General features: G+C 36.9%; 2 protein-coding genes across 2 annotated transcripts; one reads left to right on the top strand and one right to left on the bottom strand.

Moving 5' to 3' along the window:
• The first annotated feature begins 3,758 nt into the window (after positions 1-3,758).
• Positions 3,759-11,026, top strand: LOC104235500 (NAD(P)H-quinone oxidoreductase subunit L, chloroplastic). Its single transcript, XM_009789288.2, has 5 exons — positions 3,759-4,008; positions 4,280-4,369; positions 4,483-4,593; positions 5,355-5,449; positions 10,761-11,026. The coding sequence occupies exons 1-5, from the start codon at positions 3,883-3,885 to the stop codon at positions 10,912-10,914; spliced, it is 576 nt and encodes a 191-aa protein (XP_009787590.1). The 5' UTR covers positions 3,759-3,882; the 3' UTR covers positions 10,915-11,026.
• Positions 11,027-11,065: 39 nt separating this feature from the next.
• Positions 11,066-13,439, bottom strand: LOC104235507 (uncharacterized). The gene is made up of 2 exons (XM_009789295.2): positions 13,162-13,439; positions 11,066-11,778 (listed from the first exon to the last, which is right to left on the bottom strand). Exon 2 carries the CDS (start codon positions 11,746-11,748, stop codon positions 11,320-11,322), a length of 429 nt encoding a protein of 142 aa, XP_009787597.1. The 5' UTR covers positions 11,749-11,778; positions 13,162-13,439; the 3' UTR covers positions 11,066-11,319.
• Between the last annotated feature and the right edge of the window lie 1,131 nt (positions 13,440-14,570).

The following is a 14,570-nucleotide window of genomic DNA, read 5'->3' as shown; positions in this document are numbered from 1 at the left end:
GGCCCACCAATTGGACTAGAGCGTCCTAAAGCACTAGAGTGGCTATGAACCCCTTCGGGACCTGAGCTGGTCCAACAGGTACAGTCTGAGCTAGAACCTCCTCATCAAAATCTACCTGAGGTTCTACTGCGGGTGTTGTTGCTCGAGCTCTAGGCTGAGCTCAGCCTCTGCCTTGACCTCGGCCTCGACCTCGGCCCCGAGCTAATGATTCCACAGGGGGATCCGGCTACTATCCAGCTGTAGATACAGTACGTATTTTTGTCATCTGTGAGAGAATAAGAATAGAAGAGTACAATCATCGATGATAGAATAAAATCACATGACAGAGAAGAATAGAAGCGAAGATGTTCCTAAACTCCATAGCCTCTGGAAAATAAGTACAGACATATTTGTACCGATCCTCCAGACTCTACTAATCTTGCTCGTGACTCGTGAGACCTAGGTAACCTAGTGCTCTGATACCAACTTGTCACAATCCGGATTTCCCACCTTCGGGACCACGATGACGCCTAACATTTCACTTGCCAAGCAAGCCAACATTAGATTAGTTTTAAGCCATTTTTAAACAAATCAAATTTAATTGATATCAATTACTGAAATAACTGAGATAAAACTGAAATAATGAGCGGAAAGCCATAACAACTAAAATATATAAACACAACCCGAATATGGTGTCACAAGTGTATGAGCTACTGGAAAAAAATAGATAAAGGTCTGAATGAACGTAAAGCTATCTAAAAGAAAATACACAGCTAAGATAAAGTAGAAGGGGACTTCAAGGCTGCGAACGTCAAGCAGTTGTACCTAAAGTCTCTGTACTGATAGTCAACCCGAGAAATCTACTGACCGCCTTTGGGACCGACTTCAAAATCTGCACAAGGAGTACATAGTGTAGTATGAGTAGAACCGATCTCATGTACTATGTAAGTGTCGAGCCTAACCTCGACGAATTAGTGACGAGGCTAAGGCGGGTCACTTACAATAACCTGTACGCAATATATAAATAATGTCAGGAAAGGAAAATACGGAAAAATAAGGCAGCTAAGTCATGAAAATAACTTAATCCTCGAAAACTAGTAAATATAGAGATACCAACACTCAAAGTCTCGTATGAAAGCACTGAAGCCAACACAATACAACAAGGAATGTAAAATACATAAACTGTTGCGACGCTTAACCCGATCCCATAGTTCAACATTTTCTCCCCTTATTCAACCAGGTAAATATCAATAATATATATATATATATATATATAGCGGCGTGCAACCCGATCCCACCATATAATGAGAGTCAGTATCATAATCCTCCCTTACTTCACCATATCAATCCACCGATATTTCACATGTTGCGGCGCGCAACCCGATCCTACCGTATCAATATAAATCCTCTCGTATTTCACTTGTTGATGCGTGCAACCCGATCCATAAATAAATCAATAAGTGCAATCAATTAACAACTCGAATCACAAAAATCTCTATGATTAACGAATATGAAAGTTACAAATCAAGAAGAAATCTCGTACCAAATCATGAAAGGCTACAATTAATACTGAGCAACAAGACAAGTCAAACACATGACAGTTAAAGGGTACAAGTAGGATAATTAAGGCAAATATCATTTATAATGCGAGAATAATAAATGACAAGTAGCAAGTTAAGGCATAGGAAGCAATTAAGGCATGTAACAATCAAGAGATGGAATGATATAATTAATGAAATACGGGTAGATATGAAAACAATCAATTGGCGGCGCATATGCACTTGCTACCTCGCATATACGCCGCTACACGTAAAATTCACATAGCACATAGCATAAGGGTCCCTATTTGCTCAAATTAAGGTTAGACCCAATACTTACCTCACTCCGCAATCAACTCAAGATTCAACTACGGCATTGCCTTTCAAACAAGCCTCCAACCAACAAAATCTAGCAAATTATTAACCAAACGATTCAAAATAAGCCTTAGAAACTACTCACGAATGAAAGAAGATCAATTTAAATCATTATTGAAAAAGTCAACCACGGGTTTGCTTGGTCAAAACCTAAAATTCGGACCAAAATTCGGTTACCCATTCACCCTCGAGCCCTATTATTTAATTTGTTTCGAAATCTGACCTTAATTCGAGTTCTAAATCCCAAATTTACAAAAATTTTATTCTATCCAAATCCCTAATTTCGGCTATGAAAATCCTAAATTTGATGTTGAATTTTATGAAATGTAATAGGTAATTGAAAGAAAGTAGATTAAAGTCACTTACCAATGAATTTAGGAAGAAAAGCTCTTGGAAAAATTGGCTCTAAGGTGTTTAGGGTTAAAAGTTTGAAAGAAATGAGCTAATTTCCGTTTTTCCTTCTTTTACCCAGCTGCAGCTATCGCAATTGCGACCAACCCTTCGCAAATGGGAAGAAGTCACAGAGCCTGATGCCATCTTAAATGCGACAATTTTGTCGCAAATGCGAGCCAAGGCTGTCCGCAAATGTGAGTCTGCCTTAGTCTGCCATTAGTCGCAAATGCGACACAAAGTTCGCAAATGCGAACATGCCCCTCTTCGCATATGCGGACTTCACTTCGCAAAAGCGAAGCTAACCCAGCTCCCACTATCTTCGCAAATGCGAGCCTGACCTCGCATTTGCGACCAGGTCCTCGCAAGATGCACCAGCACTCCTCTAAGTTCAAAAATCACTCTGTGGCCTATCCGAAAGTTACTCGAGCCCCCCGGGCTCCAAACCAAACATGCACACAAGTGTAATAACATCATACGATCTCGTTCGCGCGATCACAACACCAAAATAACACCTAGAACTACGAATCAGACACCAAAACGAATAAAATTTTCAGTAAAACTTAAAAACATGCAATTTTTCAACCGAACGTCTGAATCACGCCAAATCAACTCTATTTTGTACCAAATTTTACAGACAAGTCTTAAATACTACCTTAGGAGATGAAAACCTGAGTGGACGGATTAAAAAGGTCTTAAATAATGTAATGAGCTTTTTACCAAGTTCCAGAACCAAAATCCCGACCTAGTAGCAACAAAGTCAAACTACGGTCAAACTTAGAAATTTCTTTAAATCTTTAAACTTCTAGTTTTCAACAAATTACAATAATTCAAGCTAGGAACCTCCATATTCGATTCCGGACATACGCCCAAGTCCCAAATCACGATACAGACTCATCAGGACCGTCAAAATACTGACCCTGGTTCGTTTGCGCAAAACGTTGACCGAAGTCAACTCAAATGAATTTTAAAGCACGATTCATATTCTTATAAAATTTTTACATAAAAACCTTCCGAAAAAAGACACGGATTGCACACGCAAATCGAAAAAGATTAAATGGAGCTATTCGGGATTTCAAAACACAGAATTGAGGGGTTAAACTATAAATGATCTATCGGGTTATCACACGTAGGAGCGATTGTGTCTCACGCATTATACCTTCCATACACGCGTGTTTACTTGACACACTAAAACCAACATAAAATGTCTATATGGTCACCTAGTAAGTTGGAGTGTGAGATAAATATTTGAGCCAACTTTAAGTATCTCTTTATGTATTTTGCCAAAAAATAATATTACTACTTAGAAACAATAGATGGTAATGACGGGTTTTGGTGGGACGAAGAGATCTTATTTCCTCTTCCATAGTAGTAAAACGAAATAAGCAACCTTATCTTTAACTGAAACGTTTTTTTCATTTAATTCTTTTCAAAAATAAAAACTTATTGAAACTTCCCATTAAGTTGTCAAAAAACTAAAGAATGTGAGGACTCAAAAATAATTGCCCATTTCTGTTTTTGTCCCTTTGCTTGCATTCTCAACCATGTACAACTAAAAACCAAATCAGATAAGAAAAACCACGAACAACTGGCTCAAAAGATGAACACCTCCTTTGTCCCAAAGGCTTTGCCTTCTCTTCCTCTTCTCCATCGCAGAGCTCCTTTTATCTCCACTAAAGCTTCAAGCCAGGAAAAATCTCATAAATCATCAATCCCACAATTAAAGGTTTGATTTCTTTAATTTTTGCAAACTTTCACTATAAAGGCAATATGGTGCACTAAGTTTCCATTATGCGCGGGTCCAGAGAACGGCCAGACCACAAGGGTATCTTGTATGCAGCCTTGCCATGCATTTCTGCAAGAGGTTGTTTCCATGGCTCGAACCCGTGACCTCCCGATCACATGTTAACACCTTTAACGGTTCGCAAACTTTCACGATACAACAATTATTACCGTCAAGGAATTTACCACTCTTCTTTTTTTGAATTCAATAATAGGCATCAAAATGCATCAATTTGAAGGCTATTGAAAGTTTGGCTTCTTCAAAATCCTTATTGGCCATTCAAGTTGGCACACTTTTGGCCACCGTAAGACCCTTTAGTTGAGATTAATTAACTCAATATTTCCTTTTTTTTTTTGTTCTTTTTTATATGTTTGCTCTTTCTGAAGGATTAGTTTTTCAAGAATTCATAATATATAGGTAGGTGCAGAGCCAGCTTTGGCAGTGACAGGCGTGAATAATGAAGAAGACTTGGTTTGGGTGTTGATCCAATTGGCCATTTCTGCATTCTTCTACTTCCTTGTTGCCCCAGTAAGTGGACATAAAAAAAATTGATTTAAGTTCTATTCACGAATAATATAAAATTTCATGTTGTCATTGTAATTTAATTGCAAGTAAGTTACTTTTTAATCATGTTCTTAATTAACACTAATGATATGAATTTATTCATAATTATCTTATAAATAATTTGATTATGTAAATATTCTTTATATCGTCGATATATGCAACCAAGGGCGGATGCATATGGGAAGGGGAGGGTTCATGTGAACCCATCCTCCTCCCCGAAATCATGTATAACACTAGTAAATTACAGGTCAAATACTTAAATTAACATGGGTGAACCCAAGCTTAAGTGAACACTTTAGTGCTTTGTAAGGAGGTGCACCTCTTACCTTTTAATCAGGGGTTCGGTCCTGTACTTTGGCTTCTTTTAAATCATATTTTAATTAATAAATAGGGTTAAATGCTCTACCGCTTTTTCTAATCAAATATACGTTTTTTCCCCCTTTTATATTGGTTACAAGTTTTTTTCCCTTCTCTTTTTTTAATCTTCGTTTGGAACTGTAAAATTCCTAAATCAAAAATACGTCTTTCAGACACCCTTTAAAAAATTCATTTCTATGGCGCTTATGGGGCACTCATGTTTTTAAAATTCTGGATACACCTCTATAATGCAACTTAAAGTTAAAAAAAATTAGGACATAAGGTTTCTAAAACTTTATATGCTAGTTGTCTTTTATTTATTTTTTTCTTTATCAATTACTTAAAGTTATACGTGACTTCGATTGCAGCCTATCATAATGACCTGGCTTAGGAAAAGGTGGTATAAGAGGGACCTATTGGAGATGTATTTGCAGTTTATGTTTGTCTTCATCTTCTTTCCAGGGTAAGTGGTTACTATACCATATCTCAATATTTATTTACCTGAAAATCTGGCAAACATGGGGTAAATTGTCGTATTTCACCATTTAAAAGAAAGGGAGGAAACTATATGCATGGATCGTTAAGTAAATTCGATCAAGTAGGCATATGATCCTTTTTTGTCCAAACATATGCTATACAGACAGAACATGTTAGTTTATATAACAAACATTATATTTAGCCTCAAAAAAAAAAAAAAAAAAAAACCAGACAAACTAAGTAGGTATGGGGAGGATAGTGTGCACGCAGACCTTATCCCTACCTTGAAGGTAGAGAAACTGTTTTCGATAAACCCACAGCTCAAGAAAAGATGGAAAAAAAAACAGCAATAGCAACAAGTAATAACAACAACAAAATAATAAGAAAACAAAGCGAAAGGAACAACATATAATAATAAAAATCTAACAATAATAGAAAACAAGACTAACACTAATGCTACTAGTAGTACGAATAAACACGTTCGACTACCTACTAGCCTTCTACCTTAATTCTTCATCTCCACACATTCCTATCAAGGATCATGTCCTCAATAAGCTGAAGCAACTCCAGATACTTCCTAATCAACTCTCCCAAATATTTCTTTGGCTTATCTTTACCTCTTCTCAGACCCACCAAGGTCAGCCTCTCACACTTCCTTACTAGGGAATTTGTGCTTCTCCTTTTCATATTCCCAAAACCATCTAAGTTTCGCTTCCCGCATCTTGTTCTCCAATATTTTTACGACCCGTAATCCCACCTTAGGCCGTGATGGTGCCTAGCTGCACTTGCTAAGCAAGCAAACTCACAATCAACAAAAAAAAACATAACCAGATTTTTAATTAATTGATGGTGCATAGCTGCACTTGCTAAGCAAGCTAACTCACAATCAACAAAAAAACATAGCCAGATTCCTTTAATTAACACACTCATATAAAAAATAAAGATAGAAATAGCCTCAAAATAGTAAAATATCTAATACTGTTATAACACGGCTTAAACGTGGCCAAAACAGTATAATACCCAAGCTAGGTGGCATAAGTACACGAGCAACTATTGAATAAGTACAAGCCTGAATACATGAACAAAGTTGTCTAAAATAATAAATTAGACAAAAAATGGTGAAGAACAGGGACTCGAGCACTGCAAAATTAATTCATGGAGTGCAGGTCACCCTAAGAATCCGTGCGAACACTTAAGCTCAATCAAGTGGCTCCGCTAACACCTACCTGAGGACCTGTACAAAAAGACGTGCAGAAACATAATATGAGTATACACAATCGATACCCAGTAAGTATCAAGTCTAACTTCGAAAAAATAGTGGCGAGGTTGTAAGCATCAAGATACTCACAACATAGATATAAATAATAGAGCTTTAAGCTAAAACAGTAAATAATCTCATGAATAACATGAATCAAAGATATCAACAGTCAAAAAGTATAAAGCATGTTTTTCAGCTCAAGAAATATATATAATGCTGCTCATATATGGTATTTAAAGGTGGCATGCTTCAATTCTACATAGTTGAGGCTCCCAACTAGTATATAAAGATGGAAAGTAAGGATTAATATCTAAATAAATGTTTCTAAATGAGTCAAGGATATCTAAGCATGCTCAAACTCAATTTCTTACAATAACCGCTACAAAATCCATGTATCACCATAACACGAACAAAATCTATATATCGACCCGATACATAATTCATGTATCGACCACGTTCACAGGGCACAAAGTAACATGGTTAATCACCTGACTCTAGAGGGACAAATCCTTATTCATGCGCAAAAAAGAGCTTGATAGCTCACATATAATCAAATATTTGATCATCATGTCCTATGTGCCATAACTGTATTTCATCCACATGCCTTACGTTTCGTACCAAAATTCTCAGTCCAAATCAGATATCCATATACAAAATATATGCATATGCTCAAGAATTATAGATAAAAGATGCACAAGAACTAAATAAAAATTATGTAGATGTGTGCTCATAGAGTTTCTATATGGCTACGAACAATTCAAGCAATTCAACATATAAAGAATAAGTTACCATACTTTCACAAATAATTATAAACCTATGCATGATCTCTAACATGAATAAGAGAGTGAACTTAGTTATATAAGTCAAATAAATCATGAATCAAATTAGCACATAATCAAAACAAGGCATAAAGTATTCCAATTGTACCCCAATCATGATGTAACTTGGTAAGTGCATATATGCTCGCCACCCCATATATACACCATCCGCAATACCTTAAACACATAGTAATCAAGTCAAATCATAGAGGTTTCCCTCTTAACAAGGTTAGCCAAGAGACTTACCTTCATCTGGCAGCCTTCAACCTTCCAAAATAGCATTCCCTATCAAATCAACCTTCGAACGAGTCGAATCTAGTCAAATACAACTCAATAACGTCAAACAAAGTCATAGGAATCAATTTCATACAATAAAATTTAATTTTTAGTCAAATACCCAAAAGTCAACAAAAGTCTATTAGGGACCATATGGTCAAAATCCGAGTCAAGGGGTAGATCATAACTACCCATAACCTCACGGTTCAAATATGTGATTCGATTCCAAAATCGAATTCAAATCAACTCCCAAATCTCCAATTTACACTCTCCAAATATGGTAGTCAAAATCCCAAAATTCTCTTTCAAATACCATAATCTATATGTAAGAATTCATGAAAAAATATGATATGTCAACAAAATCGAGTAAAAATCACTTACCCTCAAAGTGGTGATGAAATTCTCCCCAAAAATTGCCTCTAACCAAGCTCCAAAACTTAAAATAATGAAAATAGCCCAAACTTTCGAAATATAACACCTGCCCCGCGATTTTGCATTTGCAGACCAAAAGGTCGCTTCTGCGACACCGCTTTTGCCATAAAACCCTCACATCTTCCAGTCCCACTTAAGTTGCCGGCCACTCCTTCTACAACTCATGCATTGCATGTGCGACTTCGCGGCCACAACCAACGCCTTTGCATGTGCGAACATTCCCTCAGGCCTTCAATCCTCGCAGATGTGCACCAGTACTCTGAAGGTGCGCCTTCGCACCTGTGGCCCTCTTCTTCATAGAATCGGAACTTCCCCATAACACCTTAACTCCGTATATGTGATAGCCCAGCCGAACCTGGGACCTCGCACCTGCCCCCAACCCATTCAAAATGGTCGCAACCGAGCCAAAATACACCAGAACCCTTCGGGATCCCGTCCAGCCACACCAACAAGTCTATATACCTATTTAAAACTTATCAAAGGGCTCGAAACACTATGAATAACATCAACCCCAAGAATCGACGATCAAAATCCTTCTCTTAAGTTCAAGAATTTCCAACTTCTAACCAAGCGTCTGATTCATGCCTAACCAATCTGATTTCTAACCAAACTTTACACAAGTTCCAAACCACTATATAGACATATTCTAAGTCCCGAAATAATAATCCAAGTCCGATATCATCAAAGTTAATTCCCGATCAAACCTATAAACTCTCCATATCTTCAAGTTGTTAACTTTCAAAAAATAGAGCCAAAACATCCTAGGGACCTCCAAATCCAAATTCGGACATACGTCCAAGTCCAAAATTACCATATGAACCTAGTGAAGCCGTCAAAATATTAATCCGATATCTTTTATACAAAAGTCAAACCTTGGTCAACTCTTACAACTTAAGCTTCCAAAATGAGACTAAGTATCTCAATTCACTCTCAAACCATCCTGAAACCAAACTAACAACCTCCGCAAGTCAAAAAATCACAAACACATATAACGAAAGCATCAAATAAGAGAACGAGATTCAAACATAAAATGACCATCCGGGTTGTTACAATCGGGGCCACTCCCACCCTGATATGAATATCTTCATTCCTAATCTTATCAATCCCGGTACGCCTGCAATCTATCTCAACATACTCATTTATGCTATTGTCATCTTCTGGACATGGGAGTTCTTGGTTGCCCAACACTCTGCCCCACACAACATAGTCGGTTTAACAACTACTCTGTAGAACTTACCTTTATATTTAGGTGACACATTCTTATCACATAAAACCCCGGATGCGCACCTCTATTTTACCCACCCCGCTCCATTACGATGTGTAATGTCCTCGTCAATCTCCCCATTTCCTTGGATTATAGATACATGGTACTTGAAACTATATCTCTTGGGGATAATTTGTGCATCAAGCCTCACGTCCATGTCTGCTGCATTGGTTCAGTTACTGAACTTGCACTCAAAGTATTATGTCTTGGTCCTACTCAACTTGAAACTTTTAGATTCTAAGATCTGTCTCCAAACCTCCACTCAGGTTAACACCGCCTCATGAACGTATCGTCAATCAGTACATTATTATCTTCCAATAACATACACTATGACACCTCCCTTTGCATGTAGCGCATCAGTATGTCTATCGCCAAGGCAAATAAAACGGGTTAAGAGTTGATCCCTGGTGCAACCCGATTACAACTAGAAAGTGGTCTGAGTCTCATCCCACTGTCCTCGCTCGGGTTTTAGCTCCATCATATATGTCCTTAATCATCCTAGTGTAAGCAACTTAGCTTCATAAAAATGATAATTAATATGTTATGATATATTAAATTATATTTATCTTGTAAGAAATCGTTATGCTGTTAGCGAATTGGAAAAACAAAAGCAAATTCCGTATAAGCAAAACAGTCGAGACAAAAATGACAAAAATCATTGCTATTGAAGGGTTTTGCACGGATAAGACAAGCTAGCAGGAAGCCAGGGCGGAGTTAGTGTGCCCGCTAGGGTGCGGCGAACTTAGTAACTTTGGTCTAAATATTATATTTGTGTTGTGAGTATTTATTACTTTTAGAATCCAATAATTTAAAAGGATTAGAATCCTGAATCTATAAAGTTCAAATCCTGGTTTCGGCAACTTAAAGATATTTGGAATCAATTAATGGGATATGATAAAGATAGAATTATAGCGTTTCTGAAGGAATTGAAACAAATTAAAGGATTACGAAAACTATGACTACTGAAATTTATTTTTTTCTTTTGTTTGATTCATGGAGTTTGACTAAGCAAAATATTGTACTAAAATTTTTGCCCTTAATTACATTAATTGTTTAATTACTACTACTATCTTTTTGCTAAATTCGCTGCACAAAAGAAGCACTTTCACAATCACCACTACTAAAATAGACCATAGTCGGTAGTTAATTAAAAGAAAAATATTAATCAGCTTTCCTAATGCTTTCTCGTGTTTGGAATTGATAATTAGTTGGTTCATATATTGACCAAGGGAATTGTTTCAAAAACTAGGGTTCTTCTATGGGCACCATTTCTGAACTTCAGAAAGTTTCCAAGAGATCCATCAATGAAGTACCCATGGTCTACGCCAGAAAATCCATCTCAAATTAAGAATGCATACAGGAAGTATCCATGGGCCACTGAAGAAGACTATGAAGTACAATAAATATAGCTATTAGAGAAGTCCATAAACAATCTCTTTGGTTCTTGTAAATTTGAATTTGTGTGATGATGATTAATCATATATTCCAAATAGTCAGTAGTCCATTATTGTGCTATATCCATGCAAGATCTTGTAACAAGTTTAAAAAGATGACTTGAACAACCAACTCCAACTATGTAACGATGTTGTACTTGAAAATAAGATAAATCTTAAAGAGGAAACCTACAGAAATCTTACAAAATGCTCTCTGGTTATGCTCAAAGAGAAGAGAAACTAAATATACAGTCCACCCAGGTAAAATCCTCTATTTAAATGTCAAGAACTAATAACCATATACAGTCAAAGTCCTAGCAAAAATCCCCTAAATCAAGGTCAAGAACTAATAGAATTGTAACAGAGTTTTTAATTTCATCTGTTAGCTGCATTTGCCGAGGTGTTAAACTTGCACTGCAACCATGTTAACCGTCTCTCATTCTTAAGAGAGATAAAGGTTTCTCTGGCATTTGGATTCTCAAACAGATCTAATGCAAAAAAGTAGATACTTTGATCAACACCTTGCAATTCATCCAATACTTTTATGCATTTGCTTATAGCAAAGCGCTCCTCATTCCTCATAATGGCAGCTGCCCTCATCTTTGAAGCAGCTGCAATTTCCAGCATAGCATCAACTATAGCATCACCAGTTGCCTTGCGACCTCTCTTGCGACGACCCGAATTTGGTGTTACAGGTTGATGCTTATTATTTCCATCTAACATGTTTAAGTCCCCTCCTGAGCCTGATGAAGCATCCTCGTCCACCAAAGCAGGATCAGCAGACATGGTAAAATGTCTTTGCATGTACAAGGCACAGAGGATTTCTACTTGCTACTGCAATAGTAGCACACAAGCCCATTATCACAAATTATTTAGCTAGTTGTTTAATTGAAGACAAACTAGTGACACAGAAATTACACTTGCAACTAAGAAAAGACGACCATATGAGTTTATTCAAGCTGTAAATTGGAGGAAGGATACAATCAAGGGACAAAGTATTGTCGGTCACTACAAATATAAAATAAAAAAAATGCATGTGTGCAACAACACAACCAAGCTTTTTTGCTTCACAATTTCTTTTTTTAGTAATAGAGATATCCCCAGGGCTGGTGGCCCACGGTTAGAAAATCAGTGGATAATGGACCAGCCTGTTTACCTTCTCCACTTAAATATCATACTTTTGATTGAGGCAGGGTTCAAATCCATGACATGCGACTAACCACACATCTCATGTTGCACTCTTACCACTAGACCAAAGCCCTAGGGTCGCTTTCCACTTCGCAATTTACTGTTGTCATATGTTGAATCCTAGTACCTCCTACCTACCCTCCAAGCTACTTGTACTTGACCATTCTAGAGAAATCTAGATCTCAATCTTGCATAACAACAAAGTAATTACTATATTAAAGACGTGTTGCTGCAGAGCCCACAGCATTGAAATGCTTAATGAGGCATGACAAGCTTCTAGAACCAGCATCACATATTACATAGCATCAATTGTTTTTTTTTTTTGTTTTTGATGAAGTATGAAGTAAATAGCATCAATTACTGACATGAACAAGACAACATTGCTCTTAACAACATTGTTAAGAATTTGCTTTCAATTTCTTTTCAATCTGTAGCATATTCACAGAATTATAAGGCAGGAATTCCAAAGCTTGAGATTTTCAAGTAAAAACTTGATCTGTTTAAGGGTACCTATGGTTCAACAAAATAGATTAAGAGTCCGAATTTCAAGTTCAAGGTCATTGTGTTTAATAGAACAGGGTGCTATGCTACTTGGCCCAGTTATATGGGAACCATGGTCCTAATACCTTGCCATGGTCGAGTGGTAAGAGCAGATCGCGTTATGTGAATGTTATGAGCACGTCACAAGTTTGAGCCCCGCCAGCTACCTTTTTTACACTGTACAGTTTTAATTGATATTTGGAATGTATTTTATTCTATTTCTGTAATTAGAATATCGATTCTGTCTATATTTTCCTACATGTTAACTTAAAGAAAATCCTAAAAAAGGCATCATCCCTGAAAGTCGATTCCCCAGTAATACTTCAACACGGCAGAGGGATTAAAGCAGATTTTTTTAGATTATATGTTATTCACAACATAAACGAACCAACAAACATAAACCACATCTCTATAATATGAGATCGTAAAGCATGATTTCTAAAGCACATGAATCCAACAACAAAATAAAGAGGGTGGAGTTATATTTACCTTTTATGGGGCAGTGAAACTGAGGCGCAGAGGTCGTTTCAGATCTACCCCTTTGAATTTCGAATTGAAACTTGAGAGAGAGAGAGAGAGAGAGAATACAAAAATTGAAAGTATAAATATGATTTTTCCAGATTTTCTCTCCTCCTTTGGCAGAGAGCTTAAGAAATTATATATAGATGGAGGAAGAAGCTAGGGTTCAAGTTGGAGTTTTTTTGCTTAGAAGAGGAAAGGATGAGGGAGAGGTGGTCGTTTCAGAGAGAGAATTAAAATCAAACCCTAACTTGGGTTTCTAGTGCTAAGCGGGATTAATTCTTGTCCATTAGATCTAAAGAGATGAGTGGTTGAGATTGAGTCTGCTATTGACAACGTCGTTTAGGTAGTCTTTAGTGGGTTCTACAGTTGGGCTGGTGGGTGGCCGGATTGGGTCTCTTCTTGTGGCTGCTCTAACGGGCCACTTTATTAGGCTTGAATGGACTTTAGTTGGGCCTTTGTTTCAGCCAAAATTAGGAGAAATTCAAAAATAGCCAGATTTACAAGTGATCATTCAAACATAGCCACAGTTTTAAAAGTAATCGAAATTTAGCCACTTTTCATGTAAAGATAAATCTGAACGAAAACACTGTTCAAAATCCGAAAAAATACCCCAGCATAATATACTGGAGTTTGGAGCATCGGTGCTCCAGTCCCCAGTATATTATACTGAAGCCAGCAAAGTATATTGGTCCAGCATAATATGCTGGAAGTTCATACACAAGTGCACCGAACTCCAGTATATTATGCTGGACCGGTCTCTGTTGCAACAAAATAGTGACTTTTTTTCGTTGACTTGGTAAACGCTGGCTATTTTTGAATTACTAGTCCGAAAACTGGCTAGACCGTGCTATTTTATCGCCAAAATTGGGCAAGTTTGGACCTGATTTTGAGTTCAAAAATCATTTCTTCTTGTATTTCTTTGGGAAGATTACGCGACACTAAACATTTACACTGTATTTACTATTCGTAACTATACTTTCAGTAAATTTATCATTCATATCTATATTTGAATTAATAGCAACTCCGTGAAATAAGAGATTAATTGTTTTGAAATGAAACAAGATAGCAACAAGCTCTCGTAGCTCAGTTGGTTAGAGCGCCAACTTAGTTAGCGTAGGTCTTGAGTTTGGCTCTCTATAAAAATATTTTATTTTTCTGTATTTCTGTATTTTGCCTTAGTTGTATTCGTTGCGCGAACAAATACAGTCGATACATGTTATTTCCTTTTGTATACACCTCTGTATATAGTTGATACATATTGTATTTTTTGTATACACCCTTGTGTTTCGCCTTGGTTACCGTTGATACATATTACATTCATTATGAATACAATTACGCGAACGAATACAGTTGATATATGTTGTATTTGTTGCGCG

This window comes from Nicotiana sylvestris, chromosome 6, assembly GCF_000393655.2.
Source record: "Nicotiana sylvestris chromosome 6, ASM39365v2, whole genome shotgun sequence".
Lineage (NCBI taxonomy): Eukaryota > Viridiplantae > Streptophyta > Magnoliopsida > Solanales > Solanaceae > Nicotiana > Nicotiana sylvestris.
The sequence above is the reverse complement of the archived record's forward strand: the minus strand, read 5'-3'. Positions and strand labels throughout refer to the sequence as shown.